Below are 21,917 nucleotides of genomic sequence, written 5' to 3'. Positions count from 1 at the left end.
ACACTAGCCTGAATATTCGCAGGTGGACAACAATAATAATACTAGTTTAATTTTTACTTTATTATTTTAAGAATATTAATTCCCTTAATGTCTTAATCCTTCAGGAAATGGTACTTGTAAAATTTGTTTGGACCATGTGTATTTGTTGGCACTAATTGAACTGTCCTTGTACTTTGTTTGTTTTGCACTAGAATTAGAATTTAGTGATTGTCATTAATACATGTCAACAATGAAAAGTCTCCTCTGCATTTAACCCATATGTGAGGGGGCAGCTAATTCAGCACCCAGGGAGCAGTGCCAGGGGGCAGCACTTTGCTCAGGATACCTCAGTGGTGCCTTGCAGGTCAGGGATTCGAACCTGCAATCTTTCAATTACGAGTGCGCTTCCCTAACCTTTAAGCCACCACTGCCCACAGTATAAATCTGTTCGCACCTTATTGTTGAATGCATACAAATTTCTCTGTGGGATTAATAAAGTTGATCTTATACTGTACCACCCTAATAAAGGCAGCAGTTTACAGGACTGAGGTAAATATGTCGTCGTATACTAGTTTGGACCCTGCAGGTGAACAGGCTGGAAACTGCTGTGGCGATTGGAGAACGTGAGAGTACCTTGGAAGCCGCCCAATCCATCCAGCCCTTGGCACACGGATCCACGTTGATCAGGACCAGCGCCTCCACTAAGCTGGGCTCGTTCAGCTATATGAGTGGTCCAATGGTTACACTAATTAGCTTAGAAAGGGAAAGTCCTCTGCCCCCCAAATTCCCATCCCTTTAATGGGACAGTTCAGCTCTCCATCACGAGCCCCAGCACAAAAGAGAAAGAAATGGTTCTTCCCCTAGACAGTATCATGAGCTATGAATACGATCTTCTATGAGATGGATTAAAGGAAGCTGAGGATGTGAAGCCAGACTGGCTGGTGGTGAAGACAGTACCGCAATGTAATAACAAACAATTAAACCTTCTGGGGGGGGGGACGGCTGCAGACACAGATGTCTGCAAGAAGCTCACAATCAGTGTTTTGAAAATGTAACAGTAGCTCTTTATCGGCAGTGGGGAAAGGGAAGCATCGGCGTGATCGAATGATGAACAGGCGGACGGACTTACCGCGAATCTGGACAGGATGTGGGCCCCAGCTCCTACACCAATGCCAATCACGCTGTTCACCCTGTGCGTGAAGGTGAGGAGTCACATGACGTCAGCCTTTGACGCCCTCGCCCGCCATGCAAATGGGCAACGTTTAACAGGAAGCCACATGAACTTGGACCATGAGGGCTACTCATCTTAGTGAGCAAACAATTACAGTGCAGACTTTTCTCAGACTTCTCTCATTAACAATACTACACTGGGTGAAAACATGTTTTGCTACTGAAGACAGAGCTGCTAGCAGGCTGGCCAGAACTTACTTCAGGTGAGTTAGCACAGAGGGTAACATTTCAGCCAGCTCATCCATGGTGGGATACTGGTACCTGGAAACACACATAAGTAGGTCAAGGCACTTATAAAGTCAGCCATATCAGGTATGTCTCTCCCAGAAGTCGAGATTCACACTGGTGCTCAATCCCTGGGGTGGTCTGCTCCCAGAAGAACGTCCTATGGTTCAATGCAGCCGCGCATCTTTACATGAATGAACAAAAGGATACTGGACTTCCTGAAGCAGTGTGCCCCTATCAACAGGCCCATTCTTCTGTTGAAAGAAGCCCGTTTCTACCAGGCACCACTCCAATCAATCATACTAAAGCCAAGTTGGCAGCAGTGGTGGCCTAATGATTAGGGACGCGTGTTTGTGGTTGAAAGATTGCTGGTTCAAATCCCACAAGGTGCGGCCCCCAGCACTGCTCACCTGGTGCTAGACAACAGCAGGCCACTGTTATATCATGCATCTGTTAAATGCAGAGGATACATCTTCTTGTAGTGTGTGAACAAAGACAAGTTATCACTTTCACTTAGTAGAGGCATGTCTAAAGGCCGCTTGTGGGCTATAAGCTTTTAAGCTTCACCAAATGTTTCCAAGTGTTATGGAGGCACAAAAACTGTAGAATTGTTAATCGTAAGATACAAGTGTGTTTATTTTACCGAAGGTTGTTGGCTCTTAACCAGAGTGAGACTTGAAGGCACTGCTGGGGAGGTACTCGGCAGAAGGAGGGACACCCAGCCTTACCCGGCGGGAAATGGGGGAGCGCCTTCCTGTTGGCCAGGAGCGTCCACGTGGACCACAGCAAAGTGGTGGGTGATCTCCTGCATGTCCTCGAAGTTGAAGAGGGTGTTGAAGCAAGACTTGTCTACGGATGGGTTCAATGGAGAGTAAAAGACCAGGATTAACAGAGAATGTTCATGGAAGCACCAGAATGGCCTTATCATGTGGGACCAGGTTGGCCTGTCTCTGGTACATCTGTCCTGGGTGTTAAGATGACTTTAGATATATTGAGGCTCACTGTTGGTCTGGGACCGAGGTTGTATTGGTCTGGGAATCGAGGTTGTATTGGTCTGGGAATCGAAGTTGTAACGAAATTTAAAATAGTGCTATCAACGTTAACGCATTAACGCTTGTGATTTACCTGAAACCTTAACTCGCTGTTTTGTTTTTTAACGCAAATTAACCCTCTGGAGTCAGCAAACCTGTGGGATAAAACAGAAATCTCACCAAACCGTCTAAAAAACATTTAAAAAAAAAAAAAACACCCGCAAAAGCCTTGAACAGTGTACTTTTCAAACATATCGGTCAGATAGGTAGAAACTAAATATATTTTAGAGCTTTGTAAGGAGAATAAAAAGAACGAGTCACTGACTTGATTCATGAAGCGCCTACCAATTTGCAAATAGCGGAATTCATACGATAATCTGACAGTTGTTATTGGGTCAGGAAAACACATGAAAATGCCCGATTTTTCTCATAAATAAGAGCAATGTCTGGGTCCTGAGTATACTGACTGAGGAGGTTCAACCTTTTATTTTGTGATGTGAAAGAGTTTTTGCTGAGGAAATGCAATATAAAATACATCTCTTCAATTCATGGATAACTGAATTCAGATAAGCAGTAACTTTGTAAATTACATAATGTCACTTGTTTTCTAATTTTGATTGCTACTATAATAACTTGTTTTTATAAATATATGCAAACTGTTGGTAACTAGGCTGTTTCTTTAGTGTCTTTCACTACTTTTATGACTTTTTTTGCAAGTATAAGACTACAAAGCAATTGTTTTATTTAACTTATGTTTCTCGAAATATATGTCGTAAAATGGCTTATAACAATATGGATTGTACTTGCTGAGAGTAAGATATTTTACGTAAAATATTAACTTTTGCACTAAAACATTCATATAATTGACATAAATGATGCAACTTATGTGTTTGCTGTTCAATCAAAAACGTAATGATTGAAGTTGCAATGCAAAATTAAAAAATAAAAAGAGTGGAGTATGTCTCCCAATAGCATAGTCGCTAATTATGTTAGCGGCTTACACATTTGTAACCATGCAACCGATTGGTTTCAACTATCAAAACCAAGATGTTATATTACAAAAACACATGATTCTTCTTACCAGTTTGTCATGCATTTCTATGTTCCGCTAATGTATTTGTTTCACCTTCCAAAAAATACAAGCAGATAGCCTACTACCTTTTTAATCTTGCGATTTATCATGATTAATGACATCCTATTATTGTGATGAAGTGGATTCTTTTTTTTAATCGACTGACACTGTTAATTCAGAAGTATGTACACTCAAAGCCTGTTTTTTCATACTACATTCAACTCAACACATTGTTTACACAGGTATACACCATCTCTCACTGGAAGCTGGACTAACAGTGTGTTAAAATTACTATATATTCGACTTCTGGCTTTACTGCCAATCATAGGTAATGTGATTGCAAATCAGCTATATGATACCAAGATGGTACTGCAGGCTTTGAAGACAGGAAGTTTCAGATCTGTGCCACCAAAGCAACTTACGGTTCAGGCCAATGTCATGGTAGGTGAGGATGATCGGTCTGTTGGCCTTTGCGGTTCCCCTCATGGTCACATGGAGAACACCGTAGGGAGTTTCAATGTCATGCTCCTGGAGCCAATCAGAAACAAGGTACATCAGACTTTGGACAGACAACGGTCAGTCTGCTCGCTGCTTACGGGATTCATGGCCACTTGGGGGTCTACAAAATACATTTTGTAAAAATTGTCCCAAAATGCATTGCCGGCAAGCTATGTGAACCAACACCTGGTTCAAGAGAGGATGAAAACCACTTCTTCAGAACAAACAGGCAGCAGATCAAAGTTTGTGGGCTGTTGTGCATCATTCATCTACCATACATCTTCTGTACTGTTCACAGAACACAGGGTTGTTTTGCAAATATTCACCAATACACATTTGAATTTATTGTCTAAAAGCTCAATACCATACATACAGACACAAGTATCCTGGTTACAACAGTCTCATTCACTGCACCCCACCGCCGATGAAGGTTCTGCATAGTTTCTGATTATAAAAGACCCATAACAGCTACTTTTAATTGTAGATAAAGGAGCTGAGATTTTAACATGCAGTAGCAGGTACATGACTCTGACGTCACTGATAAGAGTGTGATGACCCGATACGCCGCAGTGCCGTTGATCCACAGGAAGAGCAGATCTAGAATGAACTGGAAAACTCGCAGCGTGTTCTTTGTCACAGATAAGGTCCACTGACGTCTGGCCTTAATCGCATAATCAGAGAAGGGAAATGTCCATTCACTACAGCCCTTGAGGTCTGTTCTGCCGTTAATGTGTCCAGTAATTATCTGAGGCTTCTGGTCTGTGTAATAGTGCAAACAGAATAGATCTGCACATAGAAATCGTCATGCTGCATTTCGCTTTTTTTTTTCCTTCAAAACAAGAGAAGATGCAGCTCCAGCAAGTAGAACGTCGCCGAAGATGACGGCGATTACATGGGAACAGAGGTCCGGCGTGGTCTGCTTTCTGCAGCACTGGCTCTCCTGCCACGACACGCTCAGGCACCAAGGAAACCACAGAGCACTGCTGAACAGGAGGAACATAAGAATACAAACTATTTGGTAAACAATTCAGGACTTCCTGGGCTGGGCTCTGTGGGTTAGGGTGCTGTGCTTTTGTGCTGAAGGTCACCGGTTCAAAGCCTCTGGTCTAGGGAGTGATTTCACTGTTTGCTCCTCGAGCAAAGCCCTTAACCCCCAAATGTTCCAGGGACTGGCTGAGCCTGCTCTCTTAATTGCATGTCACCTTGAATAAAAGCTGGTAAAAATGAAATGCACAGATTATATGTCGGGGAGCAGCAAAGCCCTGAATGTTTTAATTGGTGCAGGCAAAAGACTTCACTATAAATCAGCTGCAAAAGAAGCTTGAAAAAACACATACACACGAGAACATGTTTGACACCACAGGTTAAGAATTCCACTGGTTCACACCTGTGACATGAGACGCCGTGGGGTATATATAACTCAGGGGGGGGGCGCCCACATCTGGGACTCCCCAGCTGGGGAAGACCTCGCTCACCCAACCACCCCACGCCCGTTTCACAACAATAACCGACAGCTGGTTCGATCTGGTCCCCACCCCGCCCCACACTCACATTTTATATATAGACTCCGGGAACCACAAGAATTCAGCAAATGTCAAGACCCCCATTCCCCCCCCCCCGAATCTGGCTGGGGCTCTCAATCCTCAGTAAGGGACGAGTCATCAAGGTAACGAAAGCAAAAAATATTTTTTCCGTAAGTTATCGAGTTTCACTATTAGAGTGCACAATAAGATTAAGAAGTCAAAGGTCGCGCTAAAACAATGAAACCACACTTGGGTTCAGTCAGAAATGATAAAACAATATTCTGCTACAAATGAATGTGCTATGCTAACTGTCCCAAAGCATCAACAAAGGATGAGCTTGATTTAGATCAGTGTTTCTCAGCCCGGTCCTCGGGGATCCCAGAAGTCCACACTTTTTTTTCCTCCCGCTCAGACAGACTGGAGGGTGAAGAGCCAGCGGCGGAGCTGACCCAAACGGAGCCGACTCAATTGCAGTAGAACAGCATCCCTAAGCAAACGCAGGACCCAACATCTGCCTCAGCATGGGACCAAGACATGCAGGACAACTTGGGCATGGTGGAATGAGGCTGAGTGCAGTTGCTATTCCTCAGAGGGGCTGCCCTTCTTCTCTCTGACCTGCTTCAGCTCAGTTGGGGTCACCATGATACTCCACTCAACCATCTTACCACGTCTTTCCCAGGATCAGACCTAGCCCAGTCCAATCTGGTCCAGATCCTGGACATAGCACAAATAAGAATATAATTCCCTATCTGGCCACCTCAGGCACTCTCACTATCAGAAGGTTGTGGGTTCGAATCCCAGGGTCAGCACCATTAGGCTCTTGAGCATGACCCTGAACCCCCAATTAATCCAGGGATTGTCAGACCCTGCTATCTCAATTATGCAAATGTGAATAATCATGGCTAGACCATGAATCCGCATTTACGCTCGATCAAGCTAAACGCTGGGACAGAAGGGGCACCTGGGGGTACCAGCACCGCCCCGCCACCCCCATCCCAGCAGGCTAACGCACGCTCATGCACACTCACCGCTACGTTCAGGCTGAAGATGATCTGGTTATGGTCTATGACAGCTGCCATGTTTTCAGCGAGCTGGAAAAAAAAGTTCAGAGGCTGCAAAAAAAAACAAAAAAACAGAGAAACGCTCGCGTGTTTCCGGCCGCCCGTCTCTCCAAAGAAAGGAGAGGACAACGGACAGAGCGAGGGAGAATAGAGGAAAGAGAAAGAATGGGGCAAAAAGTAGGATCCTCCGGCGGGTGAGCTCAGAGTGTCCAGATCTGAGCGGGCGCTGCTTTAGACGCCTCTAAGTGGACTTAGACGTCAGGTGCACGGGGCCAAAGGCAAAAAAGGCAGAGGACTGGCTCCCAGCTGACCCGGGCAGGCATGCAAGTCTCCGCTGTCACTCTCCAATTAGATCAGTTGGCCATCGCCCTCCGCCGTCTCCTAAAAAATCAAGTAGTCTGCGCAGGAGTGACAGAAGCTCGCTAATGACCTTGTGGCCATCAGTGAGCCATTTGCAGAACGAAGGCCAGACAAAGCCAGACAGTAAACTGGGCGTTCAGTGCTGAAGGGCGACAGGCAGAATGTAACAGAGCAGGCGCCTTGTCAGGAAGCTCTACTAAGACATTGCAGTTTTACTCAAGCTAAACCCCAACCAGACATGGTGCCATATACAAATCAACAAGCAAGCAAAAAACAAACAAACAACGAACGCTGGGACACTTAACACCAAGAAAGACAATCTTGGACTAAATTTTAACTTAAAAAATCATTTATAAACCTTAATGAAAAAGAAGCTGGCTATTTATTTTATTTCATCAGTCACATCTCATCACATTAGTGGAGCTGTCAGACAACAGCCTGGACGGCAGGATTCGAAAAGTGCTTGTTCATTCAGGGAAAACAGGATCTTCAGTTTAAAACACGTTTGCTTATTCTCTGAAATCACAGCTAATGAGAAGAGCTGTGTCCCATTTAAGTTTCATCAAATCTGGAGGGAAAGAATGAAATTAAGTAAATGCCACGTTTTTTCTACTAATGTACAGAACATCACGCAGAGGGGCACATTCATCGCTTTGTACTTTGTGTTGCTAATTTGCACTCTGAGTGGCGATGTGAACGTCCTTCTTAATGATTCCAGGGTGCAGTAGCATGTTACCTCCACCAGAGGTTCACACAGAGACACTGCTATCGCTGGTGTCCTCCCCCCCATGGAGGGGGGGGGGGGGGTGCATTGACCACCACTTCACCACATCATGTGCTTCACCACATATCGGAAATACTGTTATCGCTTCAGAATGCCCAGAATGGGCATGTATATTATCACTGGGCACTATGCTCTCCTCCCATAGCGATACACAGTTACATTAACTGGTGCCTCTAATTTGCCCATAGTCCTGCGATGGACTGGCATCCCATCCAGGATGTAGCACTGCCTTGTGCCCGAACCTGCTTGGCACTGGCTCCTGGTACCAGCCAGATAAGACATCATTCAGCCCTTCAGTTTCATGAGCCTCTCTTTCACCCGTACAGCTAGATTCCACACTCAAGCTTAATGAGACTTATGTGCTGGTTCCTCTCACCCAGAAAAAGAATCCATTCAAGAATCCATCCAACCCAAAAAACGAATCCCTTTGTTTATGGTTCCAAAAAGAAGACCCATGGTGTGGATCTGATTCTTTAGGAACCGTGCTTCTCATAATGGGCGGCCATCTTTCCTTTCAGATGAACATGTGCAGGGTGAACCACGCAGATGTAGGTCACCTGATCTACAGGCCTCCCGTGAGCCCAGACAGCACGGGCCAGCTCCGGGGCTCCTGCCCACCCCCCCAATGGGCCCGGGTCGCACCTGGTCCCCCCCATGACATTTGTGTGCGACGCAAAGTCTCCCACAGCTCCAGGCACGTGGAGGGTTTCCCGGTCGGTGTGTGACACCCCTCCCACGTTTTAGGGGGAGCACAGGGCCCAAACGGGGGGGGGGGGAGGGGGGGAGGGGAACAGGTGTATCCTGTATGCACTGCCGTCGTGCCACTAACGGGCTGCCATGTGACGAGCGGCTTGCTGGGACCTAGAATCAGGGTACTGGGGTGCCGCTCAACGACGATACAGCACGTCTGCTGCAGACACAGAGGGCATGCTGGGAGAACAGGCCTGGGGGGGGTGTAAGGCTCAAGCAGGGCAGGGATAGGGGGAGGGGGCAGGGGCATAAGGGTGGGGTGTGAGTGAAAAAGAGAGAGGAGGAAGGATAGAAAAATAGAAAGGGATAGGTAGAGAAGAGAGAGGAAGGCAAAGGAAAGGACAGAGAGAAGACAGGAAGAGTAAATGTGAAGAGTGACAGAGAGAGGTGGAAAGATAGAGAGAAAAAGAAGAGTAAAAGGAAAGGATGGAGAGAAGAGGGGATGAAATTAGAATAGGAGTGAGAAATGGTGGGAGGATAAAAACAGGGAAAGAAGAGACAGAAGGGAAGATGAAAGGATGGGGATAAGAGAGAGGAAGAATAAAGGACAGGAGTGTGAGAGGAGGAAAGATAAAAAGAGATAGGAAGAAAAGAGATATGAAAAAAAGAAATAGAAAGGAGAGAGAGAGAGAGAAAGATAGAGGGGGGAATAAAGGGGGAGCGAGAGAGAGGAGGAAGGATAGAAAGACAGAGAGAGAAGAGAGTGACTTAGAAAAAGAAAAGAACAGAGAGGAGAGAAGGAGGGAGTGAGAGAGGGGACAGATATAGAGAAAGTGTAGGGGGAAAGAGAGGGAGGGCAGAGAAAGTAAAATGAAAGGACAGAAGTAGAGAAAGAGTGAAAATAAGGGAGAGAGGACCAAGAGAGGACAGAGGGTGATATGAAAGGAAAAGGACAGAGCAAGGAGAGAAAGGGACAGAGTGTGAGAAAGAGGCTGGGTGAGACAGAGCAGAACGATCGGAGGCTGATGTAAAGGATTGTTTTGGGCTCTGAGATGTTCCACTGATATGATGTCTGATTAATTGCCCTGCAGTTTTGGCCACACCCCCAGAGTCAACGCGACAGTCACCCTGAAAAGGACACCGCATGATCTGTCTGTCGCCATGACGGCAGGTGGGGCTCGGTGGGGGCCACGTCTCCCCATCTGCACGTTAACATGCACGTCACACGTCACCCCGGTGACACTGGCTCAGTAAAACAAAACAGCTCGGCCTGGTGAGGCAGACGTACGGCACCGGACCCGCCCGGATGCGCCGCCACGATTTATATCACACCAGTTTCTGCCGGCTTCCGCGCATCTGTCGCTTCCTGCCCCTCAGACATGAATCTGGGGGAAACGATGGCAGTGGGCCAGGGACTGGTTCCAGCCCCCAGGATGGGCCGCTGTGCTGGGCCCGGCCCACAGCATGGACGCCCTCTGGTTAGGCTGCGTAGGGGAACTGCCGTTGCAGCGCTGACCTCCGTAAAGGTCGCAGAAAACCCACGGGGAGGGAGGCGCCCTTTGTTTATTGTTTGCATTCTCTCAGAGCTTGGGAGGAAAAAACCCTTATAATTAAAAAGATGGTGAAAAAAAGACTGAATCGTTTTGGGTTTGTGAGGTTATGGAAGATGGATGGATGGATGGATGGATGGTTGAATGGATGGATGGATGGATGTACATAGAGGATAATGCATAAAAATAACCAAAGTATAAGGAAATTAAAAAATAGTGTGTTATATACACAGCTTTTCTTGTGTATCTTACACAGACAAATAAGATACATGTTATAAAGGAGCTGTGGTGATATTTCAGTATGTGATCAGTACTGAGCCGTAAATGGGGCTGTGATGCCCTCTCTTGGGGAGGAATAAGAAAACGTGGCTGACGACGATTTGCGAAGGTTTACCAACTTACAGGTATGACAACACAGAGGCTTCCCAGCCGCGCAAAGAGCTGCTCATTCAGCCATAAAAATTACTGCGGTAAAAAAAAAAAGAGGGTAAAAATAGCCATCAAAGCCGGCTCGGAAGAGGAACTGGGTTGCCTTGGCAACAGTAAGGGCTTGGGGAGGGGGTTCTGAAGAACAGGGGGGCACATGGGGCGGGGGGGGGGGGGGGTGTTCGGCTTCCCCAGGGACTGACTGTTGGCAGGTCCCGGTGTGGCCAACGCCAGAGAGAGCATTACCGCCGGTTGTGTCGCGACTCGGAGCGAGTGTCGTGTGGGAGACGGCTGAGTTGGGGGGGGGGGCACCCTTCACCCCTGACGGGGGGGGGGCAACATGCTGCCAGGGGATACAGCCGACGGCATCCATAGCGTCTGTGAGTCGAGTCTCCTAGACTGTTGCTCGGGGATAGGGGATTTGGGATGTACAGACTGCACCCCCCCCCAGCCTGGCAGTGAAGACTGTGTATCTGACTGTTCTTTCCTCTGTTAATATGAAGCCCCATACCAGGGAACACTGGTGACATTTCCAGTCTTTGCAGCCCCCCCTCCATGACATCGCGGCGCCGCCCACCCCCTCCCCCCCCACGGGACCCCCAAGCCCCAGGAACTGAATTTAGCAGCTCCACGTTTTCATTTGAATGCTACTCCAGGGGTGCGCTAATGGATCGAGGAGCAGGGCCACTGAGGTCGGTCGATTCTCCTTCGCGACGAAGCACAGAAATGGCTGCTGGGAAACGGCCAGCCGTAGACACCCCACAGACGCCCCCCCCCCCCCCCCAAGGGATCCCACTCCGCAGCAAACCCAGTGTCTCTCACTGAAAAGGGTCGGCATACTGTACGCACGTATATAAACACTGAACAATGTATACATCCTATAGGGGATTTATGGCTGTGTATCAAAACATACACATACACATACGCACAAACATACACATCACATTTATACGTATATACGTTTGCGTATTTTATGTTATGTATGGCAGACAAACAGCACTACAGCCACAGAGTGATCGTTTAGATGTTGCCAACAGCCACTGCGTCTTCTAAAGCTTATCGAAAGGATTAAAAGGATTAAAAGCGAGGTGTTCTCCCAATTACGCCAACGAAAAACACACGTGCGCAAAGCAGGCCAGCCCTCAAGGGGGCGCCCGCGAGTTACGGCGACCCCAGGATCGATTTGAGGACTCTGGCCTGTCTGTGTCTCCCGTCGCCGCACGACCTGCTCGAGATGCTGATGTCCAGCGGGGCACAGCTCACCTGACAGTCGACGTCCTGGAAGTTCCGGACATTCTGAAAAGAGGAGAAAAAAAAAAAGTTAAACTAATACCTTTTTTCCATCGGCATCGTAATCATTCTCAAGCTTCCGGGAGCATTGCCTCAGTTTTACCATCAGTCCTATTTTTAAAATCGTTCCGCTTCAAAAGCAAAGTCTCTGCTTGAGGAGTTTCTATTGAACGTTTCAGACTGATGTTCAGCCCAGCAAAAGGATGGAAACTTGTCGTGTGACAAGCAAACGAAACATCCTAGAAGGCTCGAGGAGATCATGTTTTCATCGGGGGATCTATTACCTTCTTGCCAGTCAGCAGTCTTCCTCCTCCTCCATCTTCTTCTCCCCCTCATCTGCAGTTTTAGCTCGCTGCTTTACTCAAAGGTGTCACCAGGAGGTGCCATAGTTCAGCAATTACAGGTACAGCAGGCTAACTCCTAAAACTGGAAATCCGTGGTTCTCTGATAGCCCTGCTTCCACAAAATAATTCAAGCCCTGCTCTCTGGACTATTCCATTTCACTGTTCCCTCCAACTGATCGTTCACCCATACCTTACGGCCCATGGGGTAAACAACAATGCTTCCAGCAAACTGCTTTTCACTACCCTGAGAGATGTTTGGGGTGGGGGTGTCATCCACCCTCATGCTCATCCTCTATCTGGGAGGCAGTGGGGCCTGGATATCTAATCTCACCCAAGGAAACACAATCCAGTTAGCATTAGCCGAGGGCTCTCGTCACAGAAACTCAGCTGGGTGGGTATCGGATCTGATCGGAGGCACGCAGCTCGCAGTGGGGAGACCGGGATGGTGTTTGCTCGCATTTCTCAGCTTCCAGTCAGGCAAGGGGGTTTGCGAAGGCCGCCATAAATGAGCAAAACTGGTATTAAAGGTGTCTGCGGTGGGATCAAGGCCCTTGGAGTGCAGGCAGTGAATATTTAATCAGCCCGCAGCTCCGGGATTAGCCGCCTACCCCCCCTCCCCTAAATGAAGGGTTTTAGGTTCCACCACCATCTTTTGGGGAAAGATCCGTGCACCCACCGACTGCCAATACGGCGACCACGTTACGATCCGCCCAACCCCAGGATGCCTCCCCTCAGGTTACCGTTGACGACCGGCAGAATTTAATCTTTCAGAGCTTCCACAGCCAGATCAGGGTCCTGTGACATCCACAGGACAAATTCCTCCATAACTGGCCGCTGACAGATACGACGGGGGGGCAGAAACCCGCACGGATCTGGCAGAACCTCCAACTCTACAGCTCATCCTCCCAGTATCTTCTTCTGAGAGGCGGTTGCCATGGTTACCCGCCTGTCCGAAACCTTGATACCCGGAGAGGAACAGGGGCAGCTGAGAAAGCCTCGGATCAGCTCCCGCCACCCTGTCCCCCGAGCCCCCCCCGATGCTCCGCCCCCATCACCCCATCCTCCGCCGCCCCCCCCTCACCTTGTCCGTCAGCAGGGGCTTGATCTCCGTCAGCTGCACATCCTGAAGCTCATCCATCGTTGGTTTATCCTGCCCGTCAAGTCAGAGCTGAGGGGGGGGGGGGGGGGGGGGGGGAAGGGGCAGAAGAGATTAGCCCCCACTTGCCCGTGAGGCGTGGTGAGTGCACCTCTCGAACAGGGACCCAGAGCTCATTAAGGCATCCATATGCCTAGACGAGCAGTGAGTCGGCAGGCCAGCACAGCAGAAATCCATCATGCCAACACGATACATGCTGAGGGAGGAATGTGGTGCCGCAGACACCCAGATCAAACTGGACTGCGGTCACTATGCATGTAGCAGTGACTATCGTGATTAACACTTCAATGGCTATCTCGGGGGCCCGAAAGTGACATCAATAACCTCATTGGTCAATATGAACACTGTACATCAAGAGCATAGTGGAATCTGCAAAAAACATGAGTGGACTGAAGAAAAAGTTACTTTACACTGTGTAAAAGTCATTATCTCTCCATTATACATCACAGTGTTCAGTTATATAATCTCAGCCGAGAATCCTCCCCGGTTCCCCTGGAAGCCGATTGTGCTGACTCACATTGGAGCGGGTGACACAACCAGAGATCACGCCTGACCCAGCTGCTGCTCTTGGTCGTCACAGCAATAATATTTACGCTGAGAGTGTTGACAGTCCAGATCAAGATTGCACGCCAGCAGAAATCCTATATATACATACAGGGGCGGGGCCTCAGGGACAGTGGCCCCAGCTGAAAGCTGATTGGCTCATGGAATGCCCCTTCCTGGCTCAAAAAATATCATGGGCTAATGATAAGGTTGACCCCTCTTACAACCCCCCACCTTAAAAAGGTCCTAGGGGCCACAGAAGCAGGAAGGAGGTCGAGATGATTCATGTAGACGTGCATCGTGAGTGTCTGCCTTTTTCCTGAATTTGCGAGGATATGTCCGATAAATGAATAAAATGTAATATAATAAGTTACACAATATAGTTTTTTGGATTTTAATTTGCAGTTCAGGAAAAGGTAGCATAGATATTCACCCTGAGTTCATGCTCATTTCCTGCCTCTGCTGGACAACAGATCATGGAAGATGGAGAGATGGACAGATTTTATGAAGATGGGAGAAAAAAGATTCCATCCACCCATTCGACCAACAGCTCATCCAGTACTATCGAGGAGGGGGGGTGCGGGGCTGGAACCCAGAACTCAGGCAAAATATACAATTACAACCCTGACTGTACCACTTTGCAGTTGATGAAATAGTAAGAAAATGAAGCCCCATCAATGGGACTTTTATCATAATAGGGCAGCTCCAGACAAAGGTTCCTATTACCTCTTCATTGTTGTGCTCAACAAAAAATAATCCAAATGATCCTCTTTGTTTGTCTCTGTCCTTCCGTTGCAATGAAAATGAGACATGTGGGTTCAAGGTCCTTCCGAGACATCTGTCCCGTCGATATTCGAGCGGAAACAGGTCGAGACCTTAACACATCAGCGTTGGTCCTGCTGCTTAGAATATCAACATTTCACTGCCCAGCAAAAGCAAAAAGCGTTCCAGAGAAACACAGGGGTCAGTTCAGGGAAGTGCGACTTTATAAAACAAATCATCTCAGGATGTCAGTCTAGGACAAACCGTCTTTTCATCCAGGCTTGCTGGTCTGTAATAGTGCCGACGTGACAAGAGCAGCTTCAGGAGAAGGACAGCTGGAACATTAGAACGGAACTTGAAGAGCATTCTTAAGGTTGTCATAGTTAGCGTTAGCATTTTTCCCATTGAAATGAATGAGCGGTCCCCATAAGGATATGTATACCCTACATGTGCGTGTGTGTGTGTAAGTAGCCGCTTATCCATCGGCACACTACCAGTAACATGAGCTTGTTAAAGAGACTCTGTATGGGAAACACACACACACACACACACACATTTGTATTCATATGTTTGGGGGGACCATCCATTAATTTATATGGGAAAACCCCTAACCCTAGATACAACACCCTTAACCCTAACCCTGCCCTAACCTTAACCATAAGTAACCGAACAAAATACAAAATATTTTTCGTTTTTCGATTGCAGTCACAGATTTTTATAAAGCTCAGTATCCTCCTTGTCAAAATAACAGGTTTTCACCACAATGTAATATTTGTGAAACCTGCACACAGACGGAGAAACGCAATTTCCTCGCTCTGTTCGGAATCGGCGACGGAGCCGTGAGAATTGGGCAGCCAGATGCACAGAGCACAGAGGCCACATCTTGTCCACCAGGCAGGTGGCTGACGTTACCCTCCTGGGACGTGGTTTCACAAAGCTACCGTTCCCCCCCCCCCAACCATGAGCCCCCGTTTGTCCTCACACCCACCCAGGCGCCGAACCGTGGGTGTAACACCTCTGCTGTGAGCTGCAGGCTGGGAGAGATGAGGACAGACAAGATGGGGGAGCAGAAAAGGAGGGAGGGATTGGAGGGACCCCCTGCTCACTCAGTCATGGGGGGGTGGGGGTAAACTCGGAATACAAAATATTCATCACCCATGCAGAGAAACACCTCCCTTAAATATCCAGGTGGAATCTCCTTTTGTACTGAAAGCAAACATACAAAAATCAAATCATCGAGCAATAAAATCAAATGATTCTGTTCCTGGAAAAATACTGGGCTGAAAGAATCAGAAAGACTGGGCACCATTCCGCTATTCACACTCACGTGTCGCTGCGAATTCGAAAACAAGTGGCGTTTTTGCGCACGCGCACGGACGCACACAGCTTGCGCTTTCACGGTGCCCCAAGGCATAAATCTGCTGACCTGTTGATAAGCTGTTCTCTCACCCCTCTACCCCCCCCCCCCACACCACGCCAGCCCCCCATGGCTGCTCCCACACACCTCCATCATCACTTTCTCCAACACACAACTGCAGCAACACACCACAGGAACTCTTTACTTTTGACTAAATAAGACCTTCCTAATGCTTGTCACTTAAGCTGTTAATCACCTTCGTCACAGTTAATACCAAGAAAAAAAAAAAACAATCTGAATGTCCATAGTTGCTTAGGAGCTGATTAGTGAAAGCCTACTAAGATGTGACAAAATCCGAAATGAACGAGCAGCAATAAACCTGAACAAACAACAACAAACTTGAACAAACAACAACAACACTGGTATTTGGCAAGTCCACACCACCACTAGGGCGGCGATCACAAGCTTTAACTGGCTGAGATATTAGCTTCTTATCAGCACTTTTAGGGCCATTGCTCTTCTGACGGGCTTGGGCCTGAATCCAGGGGTACCCTGCTCTCGTTCTCTCGCAGTCGACGGTCCACTTTCCTCTCGCTGCTTCGAGCGCAGCTGGAGCTCCAGCCAACCGTCAAACCTGACCTGGGCCCGAGCCCGGCAGGGCGACACGGAGCGTGACAATGACACCCTGACCGGGAAATGATTAGAGGAAAAACTTCAACCCAAATCTACATAGAGTAACTCCAGGGCCCGGTTTACGCTGCACGGAGCACCAGAGGAAACGTAAGTTGTACCTGCTCACAGCTACCAGCACCAAACCGCTGCTTCGCAGAGAGACGTTGTAGAGCTGCTTCCTGTAATTTATTCCAGTGGGTGAGTCAGCTATTTGGGGCAGACGTGCAAAACCACCTCACTCCACTCCCAGCTGACCACACCCACCATGTGCAATGCAAAGGGGTCGGCGGGGGGCGGGGGTGCTGACCACATGACCTACCGTGCCACGCTTTTCCAAGACAACCTCTGCGCTGGGGAATTAAATTTGGGGCTGCCCGGACTGGTGATTTTCACCAATCGAGGCCACGATTCCCGACGTGGTCACAACCACACACCGTTCCGCAGAGAAAGGGAGCGTGCCCATTAGCAGAACGCGGAACTCCTGACCTGTAATTAAGATGATTAGACTGCGTTTAATCTGACAGCCTAATTACGCTTTCATGTAATTACTTCGTCAGGCTTACTGCAAGCTATTTTCCCTCCCCGGAACTGCGCTCACGGTGCTGTCAGGTTTCTGACGTCTTCCAGCAGGCGCTGATGAAGAGGTAACGAGTCTGGCTGGGCTCCACCTCCTCATCCCCCTCCCCCCATCAAGCCCGGGGCGGACAGCCACGTGCCCGTCCAATGCCCTCCCAGCCAGGCAGGTGGGCACAAGACACAAAAACAAGATGCCAGGATGGTGAGAAAGGGTGGGCGCGGTACCAAAAGACGATACCACGAGGATGGGGGGAGGCGTATCGGGAAGGAAGCGCCAGTGCCGGCGGTCCCGGTCCAGTTTCACAGAAGGAAGGTATTAATCTTTAACCAGGTGAGAGGGCGGTAAGCTCATTTACCGCAGGCCTGTAATGACACTCACACACTCACAGACACCCCTCCCCTTTCCTCAAGGTAAACATCTGTTCCCCCCTTATTTGCTCTGCTGATTAATTAGTGCTGGGTGACCCCCCTTGGGGGGGTCTTTATAGAGGAGTGGGGGGGCATTTCCCTAACATGCGTGCCACAGATGACCGGACATGACGGCCGTTGCCCATTTGGCTCTCTGCTCATAATGCCCTCTGAGGTTACCTGGCACGAATGCTTCACCTACAGTCCAGGACGCGGCACTGCCAGCCCAAACCGCCCGGCCGTTTTCCGTGCCCATTACTGCCATCAGCCTACTCTCCGCCTCTGTTTTTACATTTAGGTTTGACATCCGTCCTCTTCAGACAAACACAATGCCTGCCTGTCAATAAACAGCTTCTCACGATTATGCAGGCATTATTATCCAGAGCAACATACATTTATTTTTTTTGAGAAAGCAGGCTCAGACAGTCCCTGGAGGAATTGGGGTTAAGGGCCTGGCTCAGGGGCCAATGGCGAGATCATTCTGTCAACCATGGGATTTGAACCAGCATCCTTCTGATCACAGCCACAGCGTTCTAACCCGCCACACACCGCCCCCAGCATGATCATCGATTATCTAACGTAATTGTTCAGAGATACACAACTAACTCAAGACAGATAAACCAAGCACAAGCCTCCAGGTGCTTCTTAAAAAACAATTCGCACATTATTACAACTATCATCGTTATCCGATGATCATCCAATATCAGAAACATGTTTTTCCCATATCTAATTTTAGCTGCCTTGATGTGACTGTCATATCCCATGCCGACACCTGTCTCGTCATATTCCTCACGTATGTGAGCGACGTGTCTTGGGACTCAAACCCTCGGCGTCTCCAGCAGACACTGCAGCAGGACCTCGTGCTTATGTTCGAAAAACCTGTCATTCGCAGCCAGGACTAGAAAGCATGCCCTTCTGGATGGAGCGGGGTAAGGCGTAGTAAACACATACTAACAATCAAAAGGGATTGCATAATACTTTGGCCCGAATTCAGCACAAAACGAGTGAATCAGGAATGCAACACTATCTGCTTGTTGTCATATATTTGGTCGCACTATCCTGCCCCACATAGAACATTTTGTTTCTGCTCTTTAAATCTTCCTTGGATGACTTTCCTATTCTAAATTTGAAGGGAACGTGAGAAAACGAAGCGGACCTGCATGATACTAGTTAGAAGATGCACTACGCGAGAGAGAGGGCTGCTGTTCGTACAGGGTTATTAAGCAGGTAGTGAAATCAAGCCGCGGGCCAGGTGATATTGTGATAGCGTGGAGCGATAGTGAAACTGGACTTGGGGAAGAAGGGGCGGTCACCTGATAGCCAGAACTGTCACATGACTCATTAAAAATAGAGCGCAGGAGAGGCGCCGGGGACGACTGGGATAAGAGGCAGGATGGGCTGCCACCTGAGAGCTGCATCAAATAACCAGATTCAGGGGGTTTGAGAATCATGTGGCCCCTCTGGGGGGGGGGCGTGGGTCAGATTCTCTCAGCTGTGTGGGATGCGGTTCCATGCGGTATGGAGGCAGATGTTCGGCAAGGGAATGCTACGGTGTTTCTCGCTGACCTCTGGCGCTAAGCCATGCCAGACATCTGGAGGAGACTCTCCGGGGAGCCGGAGCCGGCGGCGGCCGGGTCTTGCCAAACGCCGATTATTAATAGGCAGCCGAAAGGCAGGTAGCCATCGTATCCGGTCATCAGGAGGAAGAATATAGCAGAAAAATCAACAGCAAGCAACAATATACCTAAGAAGAGGACAGTGGATGTGCTTTTCCAATAGAGGATCATGTTACCGAACTGCGATCAGGAGTTTCTCATAAAAACACCACTGTACAGACAGAAGGCTGTCATACCTCACATGCCAGTACGGTTTCAGGTTGGGACCTCAATTCCCCAAAATAATTTAAGTGGGTTTAATGTGACATAGCCTGCTGTGAGGGTCCAGGAAAAGCGTCCCCCCAATGGGGAAGAGGAGCTGCGTTTTTCGTATACTCCCGAATCGGACCTGCATCCTTCAGGGCTGGCAGAAGACCCTGCTGATTTTTCGAGGGGGGTGGGTAGGTAATTACACCATCCTCTCCATGGGTGCTGTACAGCCTCGGAGGTGATTCTGCAGCAAAAAAATAAGTCACTGGCTTTTCGGTGGTGCAGTGCACACTGCATACTGCCGCCAGCTTCCCACACACTTGGACACGCACTGAACGCACAGTTCATACTCAGTCAAACTTTCAAAACATTCTCGTATTCATAGCTCGGGGACACGTTTTACTGTGGTGGATATCTGAGAATGCCCAAATGATTCCACACCATCAAAGAACCTTCTAGACCAAAACACATAATTGTAGGATGGATTTGGAGCTGAGTTACGCATCATGTTTCGAACACAAAACTGGCGAATGGTGATTGAAACGACGAAACTAATAAAGGACGTCAGAGATCGCTGAAGCTCAAGGACGAACGAGTCAGTCAGATTAAATGTTTTTTGACTAGTTTTTCAAGGAATGAACATGAGGCGGGAAATTCATTATAATGACAGGCGGTGCATGGACAAGGCTTGGGTTCTCAGCTTAACGAGCCGCTTTTCAAGAGAATAACAAAGGGATGGCATGTGGCTCAATGGGTTGTGCCTCTGTGACTGTGATCAGAAGATCAAATCCTGAGCTGCTGGGCCCTTCAGTAACATCCTTAACCCCCCAAAATCACTCCAGGGACACTGAATGAAGGGCTGACCCGGAGCTCAGAACCCATGCTTCACTCTCAGCTCGGGGTGTGTGCGTATGTCTCAAAAAAAAAGCAAGATGCGATATGTGAAAATGAACAAAAGTACTTGCACAAATAGCAAATAAAGCATCATTTCAAGGAAGATGACCTGAATGTAGACAGGCAGGTAAAGGAGAGCACACAGACTGGAACAGCTTCACCATCACCATGAACAGCAGAACTGAGCCTGGACAAGAAACACACAGGACGATCTGACAGGATGCCCCCCCCCCCCCCCCCCCGTGTCAGTCTGTCCTTCTGTATTCCATCCCTGATCATAATTCTGGCCTGCTGACATGCTTTGGCCCTCAGTGATGGGGGGGAACACTTTTTTTCAGAGACTAACTGGCTGAACACCACTATGAAAAACCTTGTTTCTTTTTCTTTGGGGAGGGAGGGCACAATTAAACATATCGGATGGGGAGTCTGTACAATAACACCCTTAGTGGGTTAGGGTCCACAGATACATCCAGTCTTTTGTTTCCAGTAACCGTAGCAACGAACCCTCTATCTCAAACCTGGTCTCAAACAGGCCAGACAAAAAAATCCTGCGTAATCTTTCATCAAAGCGCTATTCTTTGACAAATCAATCCCATGCAGAATTTACATCATCTTCCCAAAGATATCTGACTTGCAGAGTGCATGATGCGGAGGGAGCGTTCAGAAAATGATTTTAGAAAACGTTTGAAGTTTATCAGATGCTTTTTTTTTTTTTAAAGGATGATGCTACAGCAGTCAACAGTATTACATCCCAGATGATGTAGCTCATTGTTAGGAGAAGCTTGAATTGCTACTTAAGAGTTATAGAGGTTTACGTGAGAAAATTTCTGATCAAGCCACTGGGATACTTAAAATTACATTTCCCAAGACAGTTCTCTCCCATTTAGTGTCGCTCTAATCTGTACAGAAACTGCAAACGGTCATCTGAGTCCCTTGCCACTTAGATCACAGAGAACAAGTCTTTCAAAAGCATCAAAGGGCATTCACCTGTACCACCAGAGTTATAAAGACTCTCCATCCTGGGGGGGGGGGGGACACTGTGGGAGGGTTTGCCAATAGTTATAAAATTCCAGCCCATCAGATATCCATACAGAAATTTCAACACCCTCCCTCCCAAATATGACCCACTGGAAGACTCTCCTGCACCATAACATTCCCCCTTGTGCCTGACTAATGACATACCCCAGACTCACACCTGCTGCAGCTCCCCCCTCCCCAAGAGAAGGCATAATAATAACCTTGAAAAATTACAACTGCACGAGAATAATGAAGCGCCGACTCTGAGGACATTGTCTGGAGACTCTATAACCCAACCACCTAGTCTTCAGAGGGTTCATTAAGCATAAAAGGCAGTATAATCTGGTCTGGGGGTACTATTTAGGTACTCTATATTAAGCATTGTGGGGGGGGGGGGCAAAGTCACATGATGAGCTTGCCTGTCCCTTATTCCCAATTCCTTGAGCTTCCAGCTCTGTTCACTCCCCCCAGTAGCCTCACGCTAACCACTGAAACCCTCACGTACCCACTTCCAGTTCCCGCTTGTGGTGATTCGTTTTCTTCTTCTTGTTCATGTATTTCTATCACTGCTTTTGTAAAACCCACATCTGCACTCACCATCCTC

General features: G+C 48.1%; 1 protein-coding gene across 7 annotated transcripts in view; it reads right to left on the bottom strand.

The window, feature by feature from the left end:
* ndrg3b (ndrg family member 3b) overlaps positions 1–21,917 on the bottom strand; it is a 36,660-nt gene that overhangs the window by 9,969 nt on the left and 4,774 nt on the right. For 2 of the 7 annotated variants that reach the window (XM_023798742.2, XM_072702313.1), the window contains exons 2-9: positions 13,145–13,231; positions 11,693–11,725; positions 6,587–6,670; positions 3,960–4,065; positions 2,163–2,283; positions 1,408–1,470; positions 1,109–1,169; positions 613–699 (exon numbers count right to left, since the gene is read on the bottom strand). In XM_023798742.2, the coding sequence (XP_023654510.1) occupies positions 613–699; positions 1,109–1,169; positions 1,408–1,470; positions 2,163–2,283; positions 3,960–4,065; positions 6,587–6,670; positions 11,693–11,725; positions 13,145–13,201 (612 nt within the window). In that variant the 5' untranslated portion in view covers positions 13,202–13,231. Of the gene's footprint in view, positions 1–612; positions 700–1,108; positions 1,170–1,407; positions 1,471–2,162; positions 2,284–3,959; positions 4,066–6,586; positions 6,671–11,692; positions 11,726–13,144; positions 13,232–16,672; positions 16,811–21,917 lie in introns of those variants that run through there. The other 5 variants (XM_072702312.1, XM_072702314.1, XM_023798743.2 and 2 more) reach the window with 5 other exon arrangements.

The sequence above is a fragment of the Paramormyrops kingsleyae genome, chromosome 18 (genome assembly GCF_048594095.1).
Source record: "Paramormyrops kingsleyae isolate MSU_618 chromosome 18, PKINGS_0.4, whole genome shotgun sequence".
In the NCBI taxonomy this organism is placed as follows: domain Eukaryota; kingdom Metazoa; phylum Chordata; class Actinopteri; order Osteoglossiformes; family Mormyridae; genus Paramormyrops; species Paramormyrops kingsleyae.
The sequence above is the reverse complement of the archived record's forward strand: the minus strand, read 5'-3'. Positions and strand labels throughout refer to the sequence as shown.